This window comes from Cygnus atratus, chromosome 17 (genome assembly GCF_013377495.2).
Source record: "Cygnus atratus isolate AKBS03 ecotype Queensland, Australia chromosome 17, CAtr_DNAZoo_HiC_assembly, whole genome shotgun sequence".
Lineage (NCBI taxonomy): Eukaryota > Metazoa > Chordata > Aves > Anseriformes > Anatidae > Cygnus > Cygnus atratus.
This window is the reverse complement of record NC_066378.1, coordinates 6,681,396-6,702,209: the sequence shown is the minus strand read 5'-3', so window position 1 is coordinate 6,702,209 and position 20,814 is coordinate 6,681,396. Positions and strand designations below refer to the sequence as shown.

The 20,814-nt window shown below is 44.8% G+C and overlaps 4 protein-coding genes across 7 annotated transcripts in view; 3 read left to right on the top strand and 1 right to left on the bottom strand.

Moving 5' to 3' along the window:
• The first annotated feature begins 131 nt into the window (after nucleotides 1–131).
• UFD1 (ubiquitin recognition factor in ER associated degradation 1) lies at nucleotides 132–7,344 on the top strand. 2 transcript variants are annotated; one of them, XM_035556904.2, is made up of 12 exons: nucleotides 132–244; nucleotides 392–524; nucleotides 1,218–1,250; nucleotides 2,051–2,172; nucleotides 2,527–2,657; nucleotides 3,065–3,137; nucleotides 3,815–3,883; nucleotides 4,420–4,485; nucleotides 4,766–4,813; nucleotides 5,193–5,281; nucleotides 6,030–6,111; nucleotides 6,527–7,344. In XM_035556904.2, the coding sequence occupies exons 1-12, from the start codon at nucleotides 242–244 to the stop codon at nucleotides 6,599–6,601; spliced, it is 924 nt and encodes a 307-aa protein (XP_035412797.1). In that variant the 5' UTR covers nucleotides 132–241; the 3' UTR covers nucleotides 6,602–7,344. The 2 variants fall into 2 exon arrangements, with proteins under 2 accessions (XP_035412797.1, XP_035412798.1); XM_035556905.2 differs by lacking the exon at nucleotides 132–244 and having other exon boundaries at nucleotides 392–498.
• Nucleotides 7,345–7,448: 104 nt separating this feature from the next.
• C17H22orf39 (chromosome 17 C22orf39 homolog) lies at nucleotides 7,449–9,298 on the top strand. 2 transcript variants are annotated; one of them, XM_035556923.2, is made up of 4 exons: nucleotides 7,449–7,518; nucleotides 7,662–7,829; nucleotides 7,967–8,114; nucleotides 9,243–9,298. In XM_035556923.2, exons 1-3 carry the CDS (start codon nucleotides 7,495–7,497, stop codon nucleotides 8,090–8,092), a joined length of 318 nt encoding a protein of 105 aa, XP_035412816.1. In that variant the 5' UTR covers nucleotides 7,449–7,494; the 3' UTR covers nucleotides 8,093–8,114; nucleotides 9,243–9,298. The 2 variants fall into 2 exon arrangements, with proteins under 2 accessions (XP_035412816.1, XP_035412815.1); XM_035556922.2 differs by having other exon boundaries at nucleotides 8,323–9,298.
• MRPL40 (mitochondrial ribosomal protein L40) lies at nucleotides 9,044–12,195 on the bottom strand. The gene is made up of 4 exons (XM_035556920.2): nucleotides 11,893–12,195; nucleotides 11,266–11,349; nucleotides 9,957–10,112; nucleotides 9,044–9,594 (listed from the first exon to the last, which is right to left on the bottom strand). The coding sequence occupies exons 1-4, from the start codon at nucleotides 11,952–11,954 to the stop codon at nucleotides 9,285–9,287; spliced, it is 612 nt and encodes a 203-aa protein (XP_035412813.1). The 5' UTR covers nucleotides 11,955–12,195; the 3' UTR covers nucleotides 9,044–9,284.
• Nucleotides 12,196–12,538: 343 nt separating this feature from the next.
• Nucleotides 12,539–20,814, top strand: part of LOC118253005 (protein HIRA) — a 34,415-nt gene continuing 26,139 nt past the window's right edge. For both annotated transcript variants that reach the window (XM_035556924.2, XM_035556925.2), the window contains exons 1-2: nucleotides 12,539–12,701; nucleotides 20,417–20,479. In XM_035556924.2, coding sequence (XP_035412817.1) covers nucleotides 12,665–12,701; nucleotides 20,417–20,479 — 100 coding nt within the window. In that variant the 5' untranslated portion in view covers nucleotides 12,539–12,664. The remainder of the gene's footprint in view (nucleotides 12,702–20,416; nucleotides 20,480–20,814) is intronic.

The window sequence follows — 20,814 nt, the reverse complement described above, 5'->3', positions numbered from 1 at the left end:
AAAACCGCCCCGACAAAAACACGAGCGCGCGTCCTCACCGCCCCCGCACCGAGATAGAACTGGGAGGCCAGAAACCTCCCCGCAGCCATCCCGGGGGCGAGCAGCCCTCCCCGCCTTCCGCCCTCACCCAAGATGGCCGCGGCGAGGGGGCGGCCCGCGGAGGCGGGGAGCTGCGCCCCGTCCGGCGGCAGAGCGGCCGCGCCCGCCCGCCCGCAGCGCCGCCGGGCCCCGCTCCGCCGCCATGGTGAGGCCCGGGCCGGGGGGGAGGGAAGCGGGGGGGTTCCCTCAGGGGTTCCCTCAGGGGACGGCGCGGGGCGGCCGTAACGGCCCGCTGGGCTCGGAGCCGTGCTGACGCCGCGGCCCGGCGGGGTGCGTGTGTTTGTCCCCGCAGTTCTCCTTCAACATGTTCGATCACCCGATCCCCCGCGTGTTCCAGAACCGCTTCTCCACGCAGTACCGCTGCTTCTCGGTGTCCATGCTAGCCGGGCCTAATGACAGGTCAGATGTGGAGAAAGGCGGGAAGAGTATGTGCCTGTTTTCTTCTGACTAATAACCTGGCGGAGGGTGCTGGTGGAGCGGGCCGAGCGCTGCCGCGGAGCCCTCGCCGGCCCTGGGGAGGCTGCTCCCGGCTGGGGGCCCCAGCGGGTGGGAGCCGAGAGAGGAAAGAGAAGGGCTTGCCTTTTCTCGCACCAGTCTAATTAAAACTTTTACCAAGGGGCGAGCTGGTCCGTGAGCGTTAAAAGTCGCTTTTCTTTTTGTTCTCAAAGTCTCTTGTCAAATTCCTGGGCCCATGGTGAGCCGTGGAAACTTACACTTAAAGACACTGCCCCCTCCTTGTTGTACCTCACCTAGCTTGGACAAAGAAAATAGATTGGCCGACTTGATTTCAGGCTGTCAGGATAAGGTGATGTTCTGAGTTGGCATCAATTCAAGAATGCCTATAACCACAAACAAAATTATCTCTAGGAAGCACTTCCTTCAGTGCTACAGTTTGTAAAACCTTGACTTCTCTTATTTGTGATTGAATTCTGAAATCTCCAGGCTAGCAGATACACTTGTGACTGATGGATTCTGTTGGAATCTCTAGCTCAAAAATGAGCTTACAGGAGTTTTTAGAACAAATGTAATCCTAGGTGATGTAATGATGAAATGGTATGCTATGTTATCTTTATACAGCTGTAATTTTCCTAATCTTACTTTCATTTTCATTTCTGCAGTAATTATGCCACCCTCTGCTTTGGATCAACTCAGTAAGTGAATATTTTATTCTGGAATAACACTGTTAAAAATATGAGTAAAAGCATAAGCAAATACCATGGTTGTTTAGTTATCTATTTAAATCCAATCTAAATAGAGATTATGAGACTAAGTTGTTCAGAAAATGTATTTTAGAGGAATTTTGTCTGTCAGAATTAAAGGGGTGGAGGGAGACTGTCTGAGTACAGACATCTGAAGCGTCAGGCTGCCTGAGACATGAATCAATATTTATTAAGTATTAATAGCATACTCAATATAATAGTTAGTCCAGTGGATTCTTAATCTCAACCTGCTTTGTCTGGATGCTGCTGTCTGAAACAAAATACTGTCTTCAAAAAACAATAAGTGAAAATGAACTTTGAAAGTAGGGTTAATGATGTTTACTTGGCTCTTTAACTGAGGCTTTTTTCCCCCTCTGAGTTTTGGTCTTAACTCATTTCTCACAGTGATTCTAGTAAGTCAGGATCTATTCTTAAAATAGGCAGGGATGTTAATATAGGTAGGAACTAACTGATAATACCACAAGGGCATAGAATAATAGATTCCTCTGCAAATACCGATCTCTGAGCCTGAGAAAACGTTGGAGAGGCGCTTAAAGCTCAAAGTGCAATAGCAATACAGTATTCAGGTATCTCCATTCACTCCTGGATTTGTAGTTTTGAGAAGTTGGAATAATGGTGGGGGGGAGTCCTCTCTTCTCCTATGGCCCGTGCTTTTGCTAGTGTTCAATCTCTGAAAACTTCAGAAATGTGCTAGTAGCTTTTAACAAATATTTTTTCTCCTCTCTTGTTAGGCCGACTTAATATTACTTACCCGATGCTATTTAAGCTGACCAATAAAAATTCAGACCGAATGACACACTGTGGAGTGCTTGAGTTTGTGGCTGATGAGGGCATATGTTACCTGCCACACTGGGTGAGTTGTCTTGTGCTGAACTGTCGAAACCTGAAGAGCAGGATTAATGAGCTGCTAGTGTAATATTAAAGAGGCATAATGTTCTTGAAATTGCATGTCTTTGCTAGTTATGTTCATAAAGCAGCTTTCAGTCACAGCTCAGGTTTCCCTCAGTGGGAGTTTAACCAAGTATGCAAAGCAGGTTGCTATTTAAGCTGCACCTGACTGTTTTCTTCCTGAAATTAAGACTTTGTAAACTGATGCATTTCAGGGAAGATGGTGGCCCTGGCAAATATAAGTATATGCAAGGAAAGAGAATTAAAAACATCAGTAGTGTTAACATACTGGTTTACGTCTTTGTTTTCTTTCTTGCAGATGATGCAGAACTTGCTGCTGGAAGAGGGAGGCCTGGTACAAGTGGAGAGTGTTAATCTTCAAGTTGCTACTTACTCAAAATTTCAGCCACAGAGTCCTGATTTTCTTGACATCACCAACCCCAAAGCTGTGTATCCTTTCAATTCAACAATGGAGAAGGGAACAGAAGTTTTCTCCCAAATTGTAATGATGCAGGGCTAGCTTTTCAGGTGTCTCATGCTTTTCCAGTAGTAGGTAACTACTACTGCTCTTTCCGAAAACAAAAATCGGAGAGAGCTTATATCGCAGACTGCTGGCACAAAGCACAGCCTGGAGTGTGAAGAAGCATAAATCTCGTCTGAAAGTCCAAAGAGTTAAGCGGCCGGTAGACCATGTCCGGAAGGACTTGTACACCGTAATATTTATTAAAAGAGTGTCTGCATGCTGATGACTTTTAAGCCATATTTGATAGATCACAAATCAGAGTTTTATCAAATAGTAACTTGAAAGCTTTGATGTTTCACTGAAAACAAACATTTCATCTTAACATACTCCAAAGATTAGAAAATGCATTGAGAAACTTTGCTTGTCTAACTACTGGGGACGTTATTGCCATCAACTACAATGAGAAGGTATGGTACACAACACCATTCCACGTAGGTTTCCTTTAGATACCATCAATCTGATGAAACAAATTCTGTCCAATGTAAAGTACTCTGTATTTCAGTAGATGACGACCACTTTGACTACATGTTGTGAACAGATTTTATAGATGAGTATTAGTAGGTAAAGCTTTTGGCAGCGCGCACACACATTTGATCATTTGGGAGACTAAGCACAGTTGTTGAGTGTTAGTGCTTGACTCATCAGCATGGAGCTGTGTAATATTGTTGACAAGTAATCCCAGATGGTAGGTTACACAATCAGTTTCCTATTGGAGAAAAAAGGGGGTCAGTTATGCCCTCTTCTGAGCTGATGTTTAACTACTAGTTTTTGGCTCGTGAGTGAAAAAAAACTAATGCTGTTGACATTCTTAAAAATCATGGGACAGAAATTACCCTGAATCCAAAATTTAAATTAAAAAATGCAGATAAAGGTGCAGCAAGAGTACAGCAAGGTACAGTAAGATGTAGGTTCTCTAGCTCCAACATAACAGCAATCAAATTTAAATCTTTGTTGTCATGTTCTTTTACATACCTTTTTTTTTAATGAAGGGAAAGGCTTAGCAATGTTTTTCTTATTTGTAAGTTGAGCTCCTTCATCCATTTGAAGATGTGCGATCTTAAAATATTTATCATAATTGTTTCAGATCTATGAGCTTCGGGTAATGGAGACCAAACCAGATAAGGCTGTGTCCATCATAGAATGTGATATGAATGTAAGTTAAAACTGTTGTGGGAAGTCTGGTTTTACTGTGTTGTCCCAAAAGGACAGGGCATCTTGTTCAGTGGTAGCACTGCACACCAACCACGTCTGGTGCTGCAGGAAAGGCACAATCAGATGGGATAGAGAAGGCAATCCATGTACCCTTGTAACCACACCTCTGGTCTCTGATCATGATCTGCACTTCACTTCATGTACCATCAGGTGACTTCAGTGTCTGGAATTTCATGTTTAGATTCAACGTGTTTTACAATCCATAGAGGCTTATTTAAGAGCCTGTCTTGATTAAATCTCCATTGGCACTGGGTGCTGTTTTACTGGTCTGTTTCAATTGCATGCTAAGATTCATCCCTGGGAGGCTTAGTCTTTTTTTTTTTTTTTTTTCCAAAGTAAAATAACAATATTTAGGTTCTTCCTAGTTCTTTCTAGATTAAAATGGAATGTTATTTTGTGGAGTTTTGAGGAATAATAGTATATAGCGTATGATTAAGAGAGAAATATCAGTCATGCTTATTTATCCTACTTAAATAGGTGGATTTTGATGCTCCTTTGGGGTACAAAGAACCGGAAAGAAGTGCACAACATGAAGATACCACAGTAAGTTAAGCTTCTGTTTTACAAAACGCATTCTCTAGTAATCTGACTCAGTTGTGATGGAGCAGTGAGCACCAACATATTTTTTTTTCCCTGAAGGACTTTTTTAAGACTAAACTTTACTGATCAGCTGCTTTTGCTTCGTTGACGGTTGTTTAACAACTGTTGATTTTTGGAAATAGTTTTTTCTAAAGTTTTGTTTGGTAAGAAGTATACGGAACAGTTTTCATTTGTTTCTCCTATCACAACATGAACACAATGAACCTGTCTTTTTCCCTCACAGGATGTCGAAGCAGACCACAGCGGATATGTGAGCGACGTAGGATTTCGTGTAAGTGCTCTATGTTCTATTCTGAGTGTTGTGAAACCGTGAGGGAATGTTGTTCCAAACAACTGCAAAATACCAGTACCTCTAAGAACTCTTAGAGGCGTGGTTGTTATTAATTGGCAAGTGTCTGTAACTGTTTTGTGGTGTTTACAGCCGGAAATGGTGTGACTTGCTGTCCTTAGTAGGCCAGTATATAAAGAGATGACTGAGACGTACTCCTACACCCAGGGTTTATCCGCTTATTATATGTACTTTGAATAGAAACATACTGAATCAAAGAAATAAAGGTGATAGTAAGTTTTTCACAGAATGCAATATCTCTGTGCGGTGTGCTCTCAAATATAAGATACCGTTAAATTAAAACCCATGTTTGTGTACATAGGCATTCTCTGGTTCTGGGAACAGATTGGATGGCAAGAAGAAAGGTGTTGAGCCTAGTCCATCACCAATTAAACCAGGAGATATTCGAAGGTATGTCTTTTTCAATCAGTTGTCAGCAAGTGAAGGATCTGTGTTTGAGTGTATTTTTTTTATGTTCCTACAATATAAACAAGTTAATTTCCTTAAAAGTTTGCATTTAAAAATACACAGTCTTACTTTTTAGACTCTGACTTCCCTAACTACTTAAGGTGCAGATTCTAAGTTAATAAATGTTGCCAAAACTTTCTTAACTCTGGTTCTGGAGAAGATAAGAGGGAAAAGGCAGCAGGTATTGATTGGACTGGTGGGCTGGATTGAGTGGTGCACAGAATCCCTGTTAATTTTCTAATGTGAAATTTGGCATAGAGTGAAATCTTTTTTTGAGATGAGTGGATAACCAGTGCCAAGCTGTGTGATTTTGCAAAAACTTCTGAATTCAGATTTAATGGAAGTGTGCAGGGATGTGGTTGTTTTGTTTTATCATTTATGCATGTCACAATAAAATTTGAACCCTTTTGGAAAAGGGTGTCCTTGGCCCCATGGAAACCACAGGCTATGTATAAACATGCCTACAGACAACCTCCTACATCAGTTTCTCATTATTTTATGTACTGTATGCCTACCTTCAGGAAATAATTCAGTGGTTTAAATCTGGAATTACTTATAATGAAAATTTTGCAGCCAGTATTGGTACAGTGTTGAAAGGCATAGGATAGGTCTCTCTGTGTTCTAGATCACGTTTCACTGAAGGTAGGTGTAACACTTCTTCTTTCATAATACATTTATGCTGCTTTTCCAGAGGAATACCCAACTATGACTTCAAGATTGGTAGAATCACATTCATTAGAAACTCACGTCCACTCGTTAAGAAAGTTGAAGAGGTAAGTGAAGTTGGATCCTACCAATTTTGCACAGTTAGAACATTCAAACCATTGCCCAAATGTGTGGTTTCTCTCTCCATACTTGATTTTTCCCAGAGTACTTCTATTAAAAAGCAGTATTAGTGAGTTTGGTTTAGATGAAAGCAATCTCCAATGTCCTTGCTTGCTGATGTAAGATAGGACCAATATAAGTTTAGTAAGCCAGAGAATACATGTTCCAAGTAAGCGAAAGGTCACAGAAGAGCTCATGTTTTATTTTCAGGAAAAAAATGGTTATTATATAGATTAAGGATGTGAAAAATATACAGTCTTTTGCTGCTGTGTTGGAGCATTCTTTATAATGATCACTCAGCTTTGATCACGCATAAGCAGCGAGCAAAGAGATAACAATCTTTTTCTTCTCTCCTTTATTCAGGATGAATCTGGAAGTCGGTTTATTGCCTTTTCAGGAGAAGGCCAGTCCCTGCGCAAAAAGGGAAGAAAGCCCTAAGTTGTGTAACCATCGGTCAGTTAGGAGGAAAATAAAATAACAATTGCAGCATATTGGATCTTAGTTATTGCAGTTGCAACACAGGAACACTGTGCTGTCAGACTGTCTTAATTTTCAGTTGAAAATTAAGTTCTAGGAATTCTGAAGCGGTCCTTTGTATGTGTTGTAAAGAGGGAAAGCATATCTTGGATGAACCTGAGAAGAAAAACCAGCCAGTTCTACCTTACTAAAAGGTCTAATTGTTAGAGTACATCCTACCCTCTTATATCCTGAGTGATGATGGTTTCCTGTTGCTCTGTGCTTGATACTTTCCTCTATCTAAGTTTTGCCACAATTTCAGGTAAGCTTTTTGGTGTGGTGCAAATGAAGTCTAACACTTAGGCGTGCAGGGAGTCTCTTTGATCTTAGCTTCAGGTGTTGGGTTACGATGCAGTCTAAGGAATCCCAGCCTCTGACACAGACCCCTGTAATTGCTTTTTATATTTATAATTAATAACATGCCATTTAATAGTTGAGATACCATAACCTGTTGTAGCAATCTGATGGCAGGTGTAGGGAGAGGCAAGACCTGGCTGCTCTGCCTGAGGGCGTAGGGAGAGCCCTGCCTGCAGGAACCTCACTGCCGTCAGCCCCAGGGCTGCGTTCAGCCGCGAGGGGCGGCGGGTAGCTGAGTAAAACCGCAAAACTCTGCTCCTTCCTCGGTCATGCCTTGAATCCTGGAGTAAAGGTTCCTCAATAACCACCGTGCCCGCCTGCTGTGGTGATTTCGGGGCGGGTGGGTGGCGGAACCAGGCTGAGGCCAGCCTCGAACCCGCGGCTGGGAGGGCGGGGCGGGGCGGTCACGTGCCGGAGCGGGGGCCGCCCTCTGGGGGCGGGCGCGAGGAGGGGGCAGCATGGCCGGCGGCGAGAGCTGGCGGGTGAGAGGGGCCGGGGGCGCTCGGCTGGGTCCGGCGGGGCTCGGAAGGGTTCGGCTGGGTCCTGCGGGGCTCGGCTCGGCTGGCTTCGGCCGGGCTCGGCTGGCTTCGGCCGGTGCCGGCTGACGCGCCCCGTCCGCCCGCAGCCACCGCGGCCGTGCGAGGACTACTGGTGGGAGTGGCGGCACTGCCGCGGGCTGCGGCACGCCTTCCACCACTACTACGCGCACGGGCAGCTGCCGGCCTGCGCCCGCTGGCGGGACGACTACGCCGCCTGCCGCGCCTGGGAGAGCGGCCGCGCCGCCGCCGCGCAGGTACCGCCCGGGGGGGGGGGCTCGGGGCCTCGCCCCGGGGTGCGGAGCCAAGGGGCTGGAGCCTCCGTTCGGGCTCTCCCCGCGGTGAGAGCGGAGCGCCCAGCGCGGCGCCGTCGCTGTTTGTGCCTCTCTTTCAGGAAGCTTTGTGCAAGAGCGAAAGAGCCCGAGTGGAGGAAAAGCAGAAATATGCCCCGGTGTGGACGTTCAGGAAGAGCCCGCCGCCTGACTGGTACCTTCCGCTCGACCAAGACAATCCCAAGTGATGCGACCGCTTTGCTGTGTTTGGTCAGTATGTGATATACAGTGCTCATCTGTCCTGCTTTTTAATCGCATTATATCAAAATTACACACCTGTAGCTCGGTGCCGTATAGCTCTGTCCACCAGTACTTTAGCACTCATTCAAAAATACTTAAAGTTTAAATAAACACCCACTGTTTTTTACAAGAAGTGAGGCGTTTGATTTTAGTCTTTTACTACTGTCTTATGCTTTAGGATCTCATCTCAGCAACGCAGCAGGAAACTCTCAAATTAGCAGCTCCTCTTCCCCAACAAGCCCGGTGTTGCACATTGTTGGAAGAAGGCATTGTTGGAACATCTGGGCCTGCCTGATGGGAAAATAAAAACAAGCTGGGACTCCTCCCTGACAGTTCAGGACACAGCCACTGGCATTGAAAAGGCACTACCCAGATTCAGTACTGTGGTGCTTAAGAGCTTCTGATGCAGTGGGATAACGTTGCAGACCCTGAAACATGCCTGCTGTTGGGGAACTGCTCTTGAACAATAATGCATGTGTTCTTTTTAAATATGTCTATGGCAGTATTCAAATTACTACAAAAATAAAGGTTCAAATGACTGAAGTGAGATCTGTTTTTAGGGAAAACACTATTAGAGACTTAATGCACTCTTTACAAGGAAATTTAAAAAAAAAGGAAAAAAAAAGCTAATTTTTGCATTGGCGAGGTACATTTTCCATCAATTTCCCATCTATTATATGAAAAACCACTGAAATTTGAAGCAAAGGCAGTAAACAGCCAGCTACTGCCTCCCTGCTAGTCGTCTCTGTTGTGATGACTGTGACATTATTTCCTCATGCTAGTCTTTGTAGTCTATGCCTTTGTAGTTATGGTTCATGCAGAACAAAAATGCTGCTGCTCAGGAGCACACGGAGAGATAAGAAATACAAGGCCAGAAAGAGAAAATACTCAGTGAAATACTTGTTTGCCTTGGTCTAATATGGCATATATTTAAAGTAGATTAGCTCTGTTGGATGCTTTATTCCATAGGTAGCCAGTTTAAAAACAACGACAGCAGACACAGGATATTCTGTTCTATGTTTTTTTTCACCATCACATACCTACAGTGTTTTAACGTGCAGAAGGAATTAATTCTCATTCCGTTCTTTCCTTTTTCAGTTGGCTGAGCAGCTTATGCCGGATGAACAATAAACTCTTCTGTCACTGCGTATACACTTTGGTGATATCAATGCATTTTCCTTCGGGAGGATCATAACCAGGAAGTGGTGGGGTATAATTAGGTCCCTCTCTCTCAAAGGGGAAAAGCCCCTCATCTCGTCTGATTGCTGCCTGATAGAGCTCCTCAGATTCAAGGCGCAGTTCCTTTAGTGCCTCTTGTTGGGCTTCTACAAGGCTCCGAATTGCTTGCTTTTCTGCCCTGTCTTGTTTCTGTTTATACGCAGACCACTTTTTCATAAGTAAAACTCTTCTTTCTGTCTCTTCAAATGACAGAGGGGGAAGACTTCGCACCCTGTTGACGAGTAAACATAGCATTGTAATAGAGAAATGGCCTGCAACTGCACCCAGAAAAGCAAATTACCAAAAACCAGCAAGCAAACAAACAAAATAATATTTTTCTTTAAAAATGTAATACGTTTCTTTCCTTCAATGTCCGTCTTGGAAGTTTTCCATGGCCTTTCCAACAGGACATTCATGTGACTATTTTTTTCAGTATTTTTAGCAGGAGCAAATACAATTCGCTTTCCACATTTTTGTCCTAGCGGAAATCAGTAATGCTTTATATAAAGGCTGGCACTGTACTGCAGGTTTGCAGAGGAAGATGTTAGAAGTGTTCGCACCACAAATGCAGCTCATGCTGATAATGTTACTTACCTGCTGTTATCCGAGTACTTAAGTGGTGTTTCAAAATCCTCAATTGGAATCAGTTCTGGGGCAGCTTTTTCCAACTTTTTGATCTTCTTTTTCATACGATCCTTCTGTGCTTGCTCTCTCCTTACGTCCACCTTCTTTTTTTTCTTTGGTTGTGCTCTGTCAAGATAAATAATTACATGAGCAGAAAAAGATGCTCTGTCACTGAATTCAACACAACCAACTTTCACATCCACTTTACCTTCTTAAGAACTGTTCCTTCCCATAGCTTTACTTGGTCCCTAATTGAAATTTTAGCTTTATTCAAGTAATATAGTTTGTATGGGACAGTCATACGTCCTGTGAGATTTTCTGCAAACAGAACTGTACCTGTCTGAGAAGAGCAACCTCAAGGTCTGTGCTAGAAGTCAGAATGACTTACAAAGTTCCAGAAACGTAGAGCTGGAATTGGTTCCAACTAGCTCAGAGTGCAGCGAGGCAGGCAACATGTTTACAAATATTCCTGCTATCTCACATTAAAGAAGGCTCTGAGAGGGTGGTTGTACACATCCTTTTAAAATTGCCACCTTTGGAATCAAACTCAGGACGCAGGTATTTCTCTACTGCTGTACTTAACACACAAACCTACTATGTGCAAGATAACACATGCCACATTCCACAAACACAGATGCGTGGGTTATCATTCCTGCTTTACAGATAGCAACTCTGACGTACTACGTTTATAGGGTGGCCAGTAATTTATTCTGTGCTACTGCATGAGCCAGTTCTGGAATGCAGAAACTCCCAGTTTCCAGTTCAGTGTTCAGATGTCTAGCATAGGCCACATTATCTCCGCAACACTACAAACCTGCAGATGCACAAATAACCTTCAGGATGTGAAATGGTCTCTCTGAGGGTAGCTGCTAGCTAGCAGGATTTTAAACCTAATTGCATCAGAACAAAACATGGATACCAAAATGTAACATGCATCGATGTGGGCTGTCTAGCATAGCACCTTAATAGTCAAGTATTTTCAGTTCAGCTGGGCGTTTGTTACAAATGTTGCTCAAAAGGGAGTTTTGGAGCACAGCTTGAATCTGAACATCTCCACCTGTATTCTGTGGTTGAAGCAAATACAGCTACTCACAAGCATAAAGCAATAATTATTATATAGGTTACCATTAAACTCTCAAGAGGCCACCAGCTCTAACTACTGCATATAATATCTTAAGTGCAAACATCTATATTTAAAAATTAATTTGGACTTGGAAAAAAATTACATTCCCCTAAGGATGAAAACAATTCTACGCAACTCAGTGACAACTGCACTCACCTCATGGGGAGAGATGCTCTAAACGCCAGCAGTGATGTCTCCCAGTGACTTCCTCGAAACTGAACCGTCTGAGGCAGCCAGCAACTAAAGAAGAAAAGGGAACATAAAGAAAGCATTAGGAGAAACTGAGTTTAGTCACATTAATTCAGCAAAGCACAAGAGATAACTTATTAGTCATATGCTACAATAATGAATTTCTAGTCTCTTACTACTTAATTCACTACAGTATATAGCATCAGCATAGAAATGATTAACTCTTCAATGAGGTAACTAAAGCCAAAATTTGCACTTTTCAGTGCTGAGACTACGCAGGGCACTGAGAGGTGAAACAAAAATTCATTTTAGGTCTACTGAGCGGGTTTGATTAATTCTCTCGAGCTCAGGCAAAGGCCCGTTTCAGAGTTGTGGAGGAACGGAACCAGCCCAGAATAAACAGGGCCGGAGCTCCCCAGAACCCCCAGCCCCGGCGGGAGCGGCGCAGCCGGGGCAGGCCCAGGACACGGGGGGAGCCCCGGGGGAGCCAGGCCCGTCCGGGGACCAGCCCCGGGGCTCGCCGGAGGGGACGAAGCGGGGAGCCCGGCGCAAAGGGCTCCGTCCCCGGGGCCGGGGGATGCGGCCGAGCCCTACCTGAGCGCGGCGCTGCCGGGCGCTGCCCAGGCCCGGCGGAGCCCCCGGGCCGCCGCCAGCATGGCTCCAGGCTCGTCCCGCTCCCGCTCCCGGTCCCGCTCCGCCCGTGCGCTCCGGCGGCTCCCCGTTTCGGCCCACAAACGTTCCGCCCGTCACCGAGGCCGCTCCTCCGGGGCTCGGCGCCCGGCCCCAGCCCTTCGGGGCTCCTCACGGCGACCCCCCGAGCCGCCGCCACCGGCACCGAGCGCGCCGCGGGGGCGCTGCGACCTCCCCCGTCCCCCTCCAGGGGCCGCCTCCCCCCGCTCCGCCCCCAGCCCCGCCGCCACCCCCGGGCCCGGCAGGGGGCGCCCGCCCGTCCCCTCCCTCCCTTAGGGGCGGAGCGGCGGCGGCGGCGCCTCCCCCCGTGCCGAGCGGCGTGCGAGTGTGTGAGGAACGGCGCGGCTCGGGGGCCGCTGTTTCCCGCCGGGCCGCTTAGGCGGTTGCCAAGGCGCCGAGTTCCGGCGTTGCCGGGAGCCGAGCGGGGGATGCGGCCGGGCGGCGGCGGCTGCGGCACGGGCGGCGCCGGGGCATGGAGCGGCGCTGAGGCGGCTCCGGCCGGCGGAGGGGGCGGGCAGAGCGGCGAGCGGCGCGGGGCCGCGGCGGTGACCGGCGGCCGCTGAGAGCTCCGCACCGCTCCGCTTCGCTCCGCCGCTCGTTCGGCCGAGGCAGCCCGGGAGGAGCCGCCCTGGGGTCCCGAGGGCGGAGGCCGGCGGGGGGCCCCGGGCGGGAGACAATGAAGCTCCTGAAGCCGACCTGGGTCAACCACAATGGTGAGGGGCGGCGGGGGCAGGTGCCGAGGGGCAGGTGCCGAGGGGGGGGAGCCTCGGGAGGCCGCTGCTCGGCGGTGGGGGGGGGATCTGGGGGTGTGTGAGGGGTTTTGGGGGTGTACGAGGGGTTTGGGGGAATGTGTATGGGGTTTGGGGGGATGCATGGGGCTTGGGGGAGCAACAAGTGGCTGCTGCGGGTGGACGGGGCCGCCCCGTGGTGTCGAGGGACCCGGGGAGCGCAAAAGCGAAAGCCCTCGGAAGATGGCCGAAGGGGCTGCTGCTGCCGCCGCCGTGCGGGACGGGCCCCGAGGTGCGCCGCGCCCCTGCCCCTGAGAGCCCGGCCGGGCCCCCTCCGGGCTGCGAGGGCACAGCTCCTGTGGGGGGGCCTGGGCGAGCGGCCCCCCGGCTGCTGGGGCGTCCCGACTGCTGCCCCTGGGGGAGTCCCAAGGGTTTTGTGAGCTGGAAGGCTCGGGGTGAAGTGCTGGTGCTGTCTGAGGGATGTGTATGCTTCCCTGAGGTGCCTGGTATGAGATAGCATTGGTCTTACATGCTCGCACTGCTTACAGTTTGCAGAGTAATTCTCGTATAGTTCCTGGTTTAGCAGGGAGAAGAAATCCCATGTGAAGGGCTCACTTTCGTTCATGCAAGTTTTAACCTTGGATTCACGCATACAGCTCCATCTCAACTGCCCATTTTTATACATTGGTAAATGTTGGTGGCACGACTCACATGGCCGATTCGTATCCAGATAAAACCGCACGGGAGGCTGGCTTATTCAAGCTGCAGAAATGTGCTTTGAGTTAAAAAACATAGATGCAACTTTATAGCTGGCTCTGTATGCTTTATTGTCTTTGTGATCGTGTTGCAGTTGCAGGTTTTAAGAATAATAACTTCAGCCTAAAGTTGAAATTTCCATGCATCTTTACTTGAACTACCCTCCATGGACCATAATGAACCTAGACCCTTAATGAAAGGTAGTAGTGGACTGGAAGAATAGTGGAAGTGCTTTATTTGAAGTGTTCCTTATATTTTTACTTGGTTAATCTAAATGAATGCAACCTTTGCATCTTGATCTTTGCCTGCTTGTGTGCAGGCTGTCCTCTGTCTCTCTGGAGCCCGGTTATGAGCAGCTGGATAAAACCTTTTGGCCTAAGTCTGTGCAGATCACAGATTAGTAGACCTTTAACTTCTCTCCTTACTTCTTTAATGCATGTATCTTTTGGTATGGGTAAGTATTTGAAATATGTAGCAGTTTTCAGTATTCTGTTTTGGTATCAGCTTGTGAATTGTAGAAAAGCATCTTCTGCCAAGCAATTTGCAGTTAGGTTCCATTTATAAAGGCTTATGGTACTTTCTTTAGTGGATAATGCTGTAGACAGGGCTGTGGTAGTCCCAGATTTTGTTTTTCTACCACTGTCCTGCTGGGATGAGTTTGGGCAAGTTGCTTTGTTTTGTAGGTGGTGAAACTATGACAGACATTCATCACTGGCTTCGTTTCTAAAATGCTTTAAGGTCTGCTAACACTTACAGGACTACATAACGTTCATGTCTTCTTACACGTGGGGCAAGGAGTGCAGAATAAAACCGGGTGAGTTTAGTCAGCCGATTTTAACATACCCAGGTCCCAGATCCTGCAGGGATGGCTGCATAGAAGCCGTACCCATCACTGTTAATGGGCCTACATATTTGCTCTGATACTTCTCCAGAAACAGGGTCAGTATTTATGTTGCGGACTACTTGTTGGTAGCCCTTACTCTTTTTGTTTTCCCTGCTGTCAGAAGAGGTTGCTTCACTGGTGTTGGTACATGAGCAAGAGTCCAGATCATGACTGGCTTCTGCGTGCACTCGTTTGGTGCTGTCATTCCTACCTCTTCCTTCCCCTCCACTCAGTTTTGGGATTTGTATGTTACTGAACTGGCAAGAACAAGTTTGATGATGCTCACAGGCATACAGTCTGTATGAGATAGTAGACAACAGAAGTCAGTGTTGCAGCAAGTAAGTTCAATGCACCTGGGATTCTCATGCTGCTCAGCTGAGACACTGCATTTACTATAAAAGCACTTTAGCACATTTTGGCTTGACTGGTTTTTGTCTTGGAGTTCTTAATGCTGCATTGTGTGAGTATTTATTGGAAATATTTATTCTTCAAATGGATTTTCTGTAAGCTTTTCACACTATTAATGTGAGTTCATTGCATGAAACTCTCATTATTGTGTTCATCTCCTCACTGTTTCTTTGACTTGGAGCAGGAAAGAATATTGATAAGTGCAATCTAATGGGGGGGGGGCACAACTGTAAGGTGCAGATCATGTGGCTTGATTCTCCTTCCATTCAGTACCTCTGTAAAGATGCGTCACGCATCCAACAGTTGTATGGACATATTTGGCACACAGGTTTTTGAGGGCCCTGGTCTTTGATGATGACAAACACGTAGCCCTACTGGAAAGGAAGTCCCATGCAATTCCAAGAAACTCTTGCAAACCCTAAGGTGCTGTTCGTGTATAACAACTTGTAGAAATTGGAGCCTGCTTTTGTTTAAATACAGGCATAGAGTTTATTATCTCTTCAAGCTGTAATGGTGGAATGTAAATATTTAAATTGATATGTGAGTCATGGTGGATGTTGTATCTGAGACGGGCTGGAAGCAAAATAAATAGAAGCTCATTCATGTTGTGGTAAAAATTCACATAGTCATTTTATTTTATTGATCATAGCCTGAAGTTAAAAACCAAACAAGTATATCATATGTGTTTAGGTTCTTTAAGCAAAGAATCCAACAGGACATGTGGTCTGTCACAAGGTGTTCTGGTTTTAATGGACCTGGTTTGCTTCCTCATGCAATGTGATGTTGGGAACTTCAATAACGTCAACTAATTGTTTTAGAAATTACAACAGGAATGGGGGGAAAAACATCTTAAAACACGCTTACAATTTAATGTTACTATTTAAGCATCACTTATATTTTGGTTTGATGCTTAATTACTTGTATGAAATTCAAAACGTCTTCAACTACAAGCATGGGACAGCATTCAGTCAGTTTTGAAGAGGGACCTGGTGCCTCGTGGCTCGTTTCAGCAGGATCTAACAGTGTAATCAGATAAGGACACAGACCCGGGAAAGGAAGCAGTTACTATTAAATAATGGCTGCTTCTTCGTTACTCTGAGAAAATGAAGGAAATGAGGAAAAACCCAGTATCTGTGATCAGTTTATAAACCACAAGTAGTATAGAACAAGTTTTATAGCTTTAACTTGTGACCGTTATCCACCACTGTAAATGGCATTGCCTTGATAGCCGTGAAAGGGAGGAAAAAGCTCCCAGATAATGATTGCATCTTGTTGAATTTCTGTCTTGTAATCATGTAATCTCTTCTCTCTCTTTTTAAAATCATTTTACATCTCTAGATTGATAAAACTGGAAGCAAAAGTCTTGGCTTACTTGTGCTGACAACCTAGTGATTGTTGAAGTTAACATCTTTATTTAAGGGATATAGAAAGGCATTAAGGTATTGAACAAGTACTGATTTAAATACATTAAGGAATTCCTTTTAGATCTTAAAAGAATTAATATACGTTCATAAGTGTAGCCTTACTAGTGATTCCCTTTTTCAAGACCACGTAATCTAATTTAATCAAGACAAGCTCCGTGCTTCTTGATAGCCAAGAAGCTGTGAGCATGCGCAGCTCTGGGACAGGTTGCTGGGAGGATTTTCCTTTCCAAGTCAGTGCGTTTCAGCTTAATGCCCCTTACCACTACCAGGGAAACTTTGAATTGCCACTGCGAACTCCGCGTGTGTTTACCTATTTCTGAACGCATGAATAAGACTGTACCAAAAGTGATGTGAAAATTCGTGTGGTATTTGTGCTAAATAGGAAGTGGATTCGTTTGAGGCAGTGATGCGCTGCTTTCTGTAGTAAAGCTACGGCTTCTGCCTGAAGGTTAGCCACGGGGTCCAAGTTAGGTGCTGTCTAGCTTGGTTTATACCACTGTGAGTTTCCTCACTTTCTGGTGCTGAAATGTGTAGTGGTGCTGCTGCCTGACAAATGGATGAGAATGATCTTTTTCACCCAGGTGGTAGAAGCTCAGGCTTCTGCATCCAGTAGCTACTGTTCCCTGCAGACATCCAGACGTGGCTGTTCGTGCTCACCCAGCAGTGGTCACAGCCAGAGCCGGGAGCAAAGTCCTGGTGCCCTGTGGTCCTGAGCTGGTTCACCAGTGGTTGCTCTCCCCTCTGGGCTGCTCATCACAGCTTAAGCTTATGCCTTCATCCACTTTTAAAAAGTTATAGCTGAACTGGACGAGCACTTGTGAAAGTGGTGTGGGCCAAAAGCTGTGGGCTCCAAACAGCTGAGCAGTCCTTGTTTAGTTACGTTACCCCCTCATCTTGAATCCAAAGCAGTTTGAAATAAAATCCAGGTTGGCCTCTAAATAATATTTTGTCCAGATCCAGACAATATAATTATTCTGCTGTGCCAGTATGTGACATGGCATTTTGCAGTTAGTGTTTGTATTTTGACTAATGCAAAATGTCTGTTAAGGAGAGGGCGTGACAGGCCGAGGCTGGGTGTAGTTGGACAGATTTCCTGTATATGGAAAATGAAAGCATCTTATTTGTAGGAGCTCTAAGAAATCTGGAACTGGGGTTAGTAAGCTAATATCTCTAGTGAGAAAAATCATGTAGGAGAACTGAAGGAGTCTTGTAGAGGAGTCACCAGAATGATCAGCAGTGAGAAGCAACTTTAGTGCAAGGAATGGCCAGGTAGGCCTGGACTCTTCAGGCCAGGAACAGGAGGACTGAGCTGGAGATGCAGTGAATATGTGTAGAGTTGTGAGTGGCAGAAACAGGGTGAATGTCAAGTGATTTTTGGTTTACTTTTTCCCTGAACAAGAATTAAGGGGTGTTGAAATAACAGACATAAGTACAGGATTCGGGAAGCAGGTGGTTCTTCAGAGCCTGTGGTTGAGCTGTGGGTCTCTGTGTCGGGGGCTGTTGATGGTGGTAATTATGGACCTGAGAAATGGCCTGGTGAATTTATAGAACAAAAGGCTGATGGCTGCTGAATGCAGACATCCTGCTTCTGGTTCAAGAAGTGAAAGTTGCAGATTTCTGGAGCTTGAAGATTCCCCTGGGGAAGAAGCACCGTGTGCTTGCAGTTGTACAGATCCCTGGGGAGTATCTAGTGCTGGTTTCTGAACACAGAGTGCTGGTCCAGAAGGACATTTTCTCTGATGTGGCTAATTTTAGGCTTTTATGGTGAATCTGTATCCAGGTTACCTCTGACTCTGTAAGTAAAGCAATTTGCTAAATATCGTCAGCCCCATTTGTGGATCTGTGCAAAAACTTTCCCTAGAACAAAGAGGAGGGCTGATGTTACTGCTTCTCAAGGATTGTGCTCCTGAGATAAGGTAGAAATCAGATATATGCTAGTTTTAAGACCCAGTAAAGGCAAAATAAAACTACATTGTCAGTAATTTCTGCAAAGCAACAGGTGCAATGACTTATTTCAGTTATTTAGAATGTATAGTATATCTGTTTTGCGTGAATAATGAGAAGCTGATGTGTCTGTCAGACATGTAACAGTGCATGCTTTGGTCACGGCTGCTGTTTAATGCAGGCTTTTGGGAAGGGCAGCGTGGTAGAATCAGAGCAGATCAGGGAAGGAAGGGTAGAGAGGCAAGCAAGATGTTATATCTGTCAATATATAATTATATTTACTAGAACAAGTCTTCATGTATGAGACAGCTGCATCTGTTAAACCAATTTTAAATGCACTATTGTTTAACTACAAACTGCCTAAACTCTGAAGCTTCGTTCATAGGTGCTGTGTTGGCTCTGGAAGCCATAGTTCTGCTTATCGATGCCCCTGTACTGGAGGTGGTTGTTCCCTCTGACTTGCTGGGGAACAGTTTCCTGTTTCTGTGAATGATATGTAGGCAAAATGAGTCAGGTCAGTACCTGGCTAACAACCTTAAAACGTCTTTGATAAAGGGCTCGCTGGAGGGAGCACTGTACTCTCATGTCTGATGGTAGACCTGAAAGCATAGTAACTTCTTGCTTAAGATGCTTAAGATTGTTGACAGATTAAAAAGCTAACCTCTTCCACCTGTAAGGTCTACAGAATGACCTGTTTCTTTATCAGTGGTTTAAAGTAGTTTAAATGATGCACTGGTTTAATTTAAGTGAACTTCTACATCTTGGGTAGGGCAAAACGTTTGCTTCCTGCCTGCACTTCTGAAAGTATCCAGCTTAGCCATATATGTTACGTTCAAGTTAGCAGAATAAAAGATAGATTCAAACACAACAATCTGAAGAAAAAACACAGCTAAATCTGAGTTTGTGTTTTATGTGGTTTAAAGGACTTGGAAGGAATGCAAGTTGAGTGCCATCTTACTCTGGTTAAGGTCTTTGCTTGGCTGCCTGTAAAAATTTTAAGGGGAATCACATGTCAGTGTTGCAATACAAATCCAAATTAAATAAATCTTAAAACAAGTCAACATAGAGAAAATACACGAAGCAGAATACGTATCTCTTGAAAGAAGTAAGAAATACTGGATATTGGGACACGGGTTTTGTTAGCAGATTAATGTCAAGGAATACAAATGATACAGTTGCAGCATCAAACCAATGATTGGATGATCTGGATAAATTCTACAGTTTTATCATTTATGTCTAAACATATGAAGATACAATCCAAGAATTTACATCCATGGGAAATTTACACCGAAGTAATTTTGGTGTGTGGGTACTTGTTCTTTTGGCTGTTATGACAAATTGTCTTATACTGACGTGTGTGTGGTCTTGCTTACAGAAGCATTCTGGTTTGTAAATGGTCAGACTGGTGCCAGAAGTTATTTGAGTGTGGAAATCATGCATTCCCTCAAGTAATCCTTAGTATTAGCTTTTTGGGTATCATTGCAAGACAGTAAGTTTTCTTCTGCCTTCTCCCTTCTCTTTCTGCAAAGGCTGAAAGAGTGGTGAGCACATAGGAGAGGGTATGTAATCCAGTGCATCAGAGCAGAATAAGCTGAGAGCAAGGGTTGTCTGGTTTCCAAAGCTGTTCCCCAACTCTGTTGGCTATTTGTTATAGGGCTTAAGTTTTATAGAATTATTAGTTTTCTTCTGAAAGAAGTTGCATCTAGAGAACTGAAGGTTTGAAGAGTAATATTGGAGTTAGTCTTCCTTTTTCAATATGGAAACTATAAAGTTAAAAGTTAGGCTTTGCATAGGCGCATTTCATAACAACAGAATTTTAGTTTGAGATGGGCAATTTTGTGACAAACACATGTGATCTGTGATTGGAGAGGATTTGGGGAAAAAAAAAAACAACAGAAACCAAACCAAAACTTTCTTCAGGTTGTCAGATAATGAACTGTAGAAACCTGGAAGAAATTCCTTACTCAAATACAATTTTACTTTGTTGGCGCATGTATTGTGGTATTATTTTGCTTTGAGGCATTTGGCATATCCTGCTGGATTAAGTCTCCTTGGTTATTACTGGTTTGTTATGGCATGGTAACTTCCATATACACTTTTAATAGGCTGTCCTTCTTATCTTCAGGTTGCTTTCAACTCTTTTAATCAGCTGTATTTCTTACGACTATAGCTTTTGGAAGAAGAAGGCTATTCACTAACCGGAAGACTTATGGTTCTGTTGGCATTGCTACATTCTTTTGACTGTAAAACAATTCAGTATGTTCCTTCTTGTTCTCAAATTTCAGGAAAGCCAATATTTTCAGTGGACATTCACCCAGATGGGACCAAGTTTGCAACAGGAGGACAAGGTATGCTTACGTACTGATAGAAGCCAGAATTTTGGGCTACAATGGTCTTGTGCCTTTACAACACATTAATCATTCTGTCCCTTTTAAAAACATATCACTTACATAATCAACTGTTTTTCAGATATCTAAGTCATTAATATGTATTTAAAAGTACTATTTTTACTGTAGAAGGAAGGGTTACATTTTTTGATCTGCTCATCCTCTTGGACATCCATTGAGATAATGGCTGCGATAATTGAGTTATGCTCATAATGGTCAAATTTCTTTTTTTATTTGAAAAGGAACTGAATGTGAAGTTTGGCTTTTTGAACTGCTAAATAGTAGAGCTATTGGGT

What these genes read in the sequence shown, in the direction of transcription:
- UFD1 (XM_035556904.2), top strand. An exon ending in CCATCAACTACAATGAGAAG is followed by an intron (nt 3,138 to 3,814) that starts GTATGGTACACA and finishes TAATTGTTTCAG; the next exon opens with ATCTATGAGCTTCGGGTAAT. An exon ending in AAACCAGGAGATATTCGAAG is followed by an intron (nt 5,282 to 6,029) that starts GTATGTCTTTTT and finishes CTGCTTTTCCAG; the next exon opens with AGGAATACCCAACTATGACT.
- C17H22orf39 (XM_035556923.2), top strand. Translation starts at nt 7,495, where the DNA reads ATGGCCGGCGGCGAGAGCTGGCGG. An exon ending in CCGGCGGCGAGAGCTGGCGG is followed by an intron (nt 7,519 to 7,661) that starts GTGAGAGGGGCC and finishes GTCCGCCCGCAG; the next exon opens with CCACCGCGGCCGTGCGAGGA. An exon ending in GCCGCGCCGCCGCCGCGCAG is followed by an intron (nt 7,830 to 7,966) that starts GTACCGCCCGGG and finishes CCTCTCTTTCAG; the next exon opens with GAAGCTTTGTGCAAGAGCGA.
- MRPL40 (XM_035556920.2), bottom strand. Translation starts at nt 11,954, where the DNA reads ATGCTGGCGGCGGCCCGGGGGCTCCGCCGGGCCTGGGCAGCGCCCGGC. An exon ending in CCCGGCAGCGCCGCGCTCAG is followed by an intron (nt 11,350 to 11,892) that starts GTAGGGCTCGGC and finishes TTTCTTCTTTAG; the next exon opens with TTGCTGGCTGCCTCAGACGG. An exon ending in AAGTACTCGGATAACAGCAG is followed by an intron (nt 9,595 to 9,956) that starts GTAAGTAACATT and finishes ACTCGTCAACAG; the next exon opens with GGTGCGAAGTCTTCCCCCTC.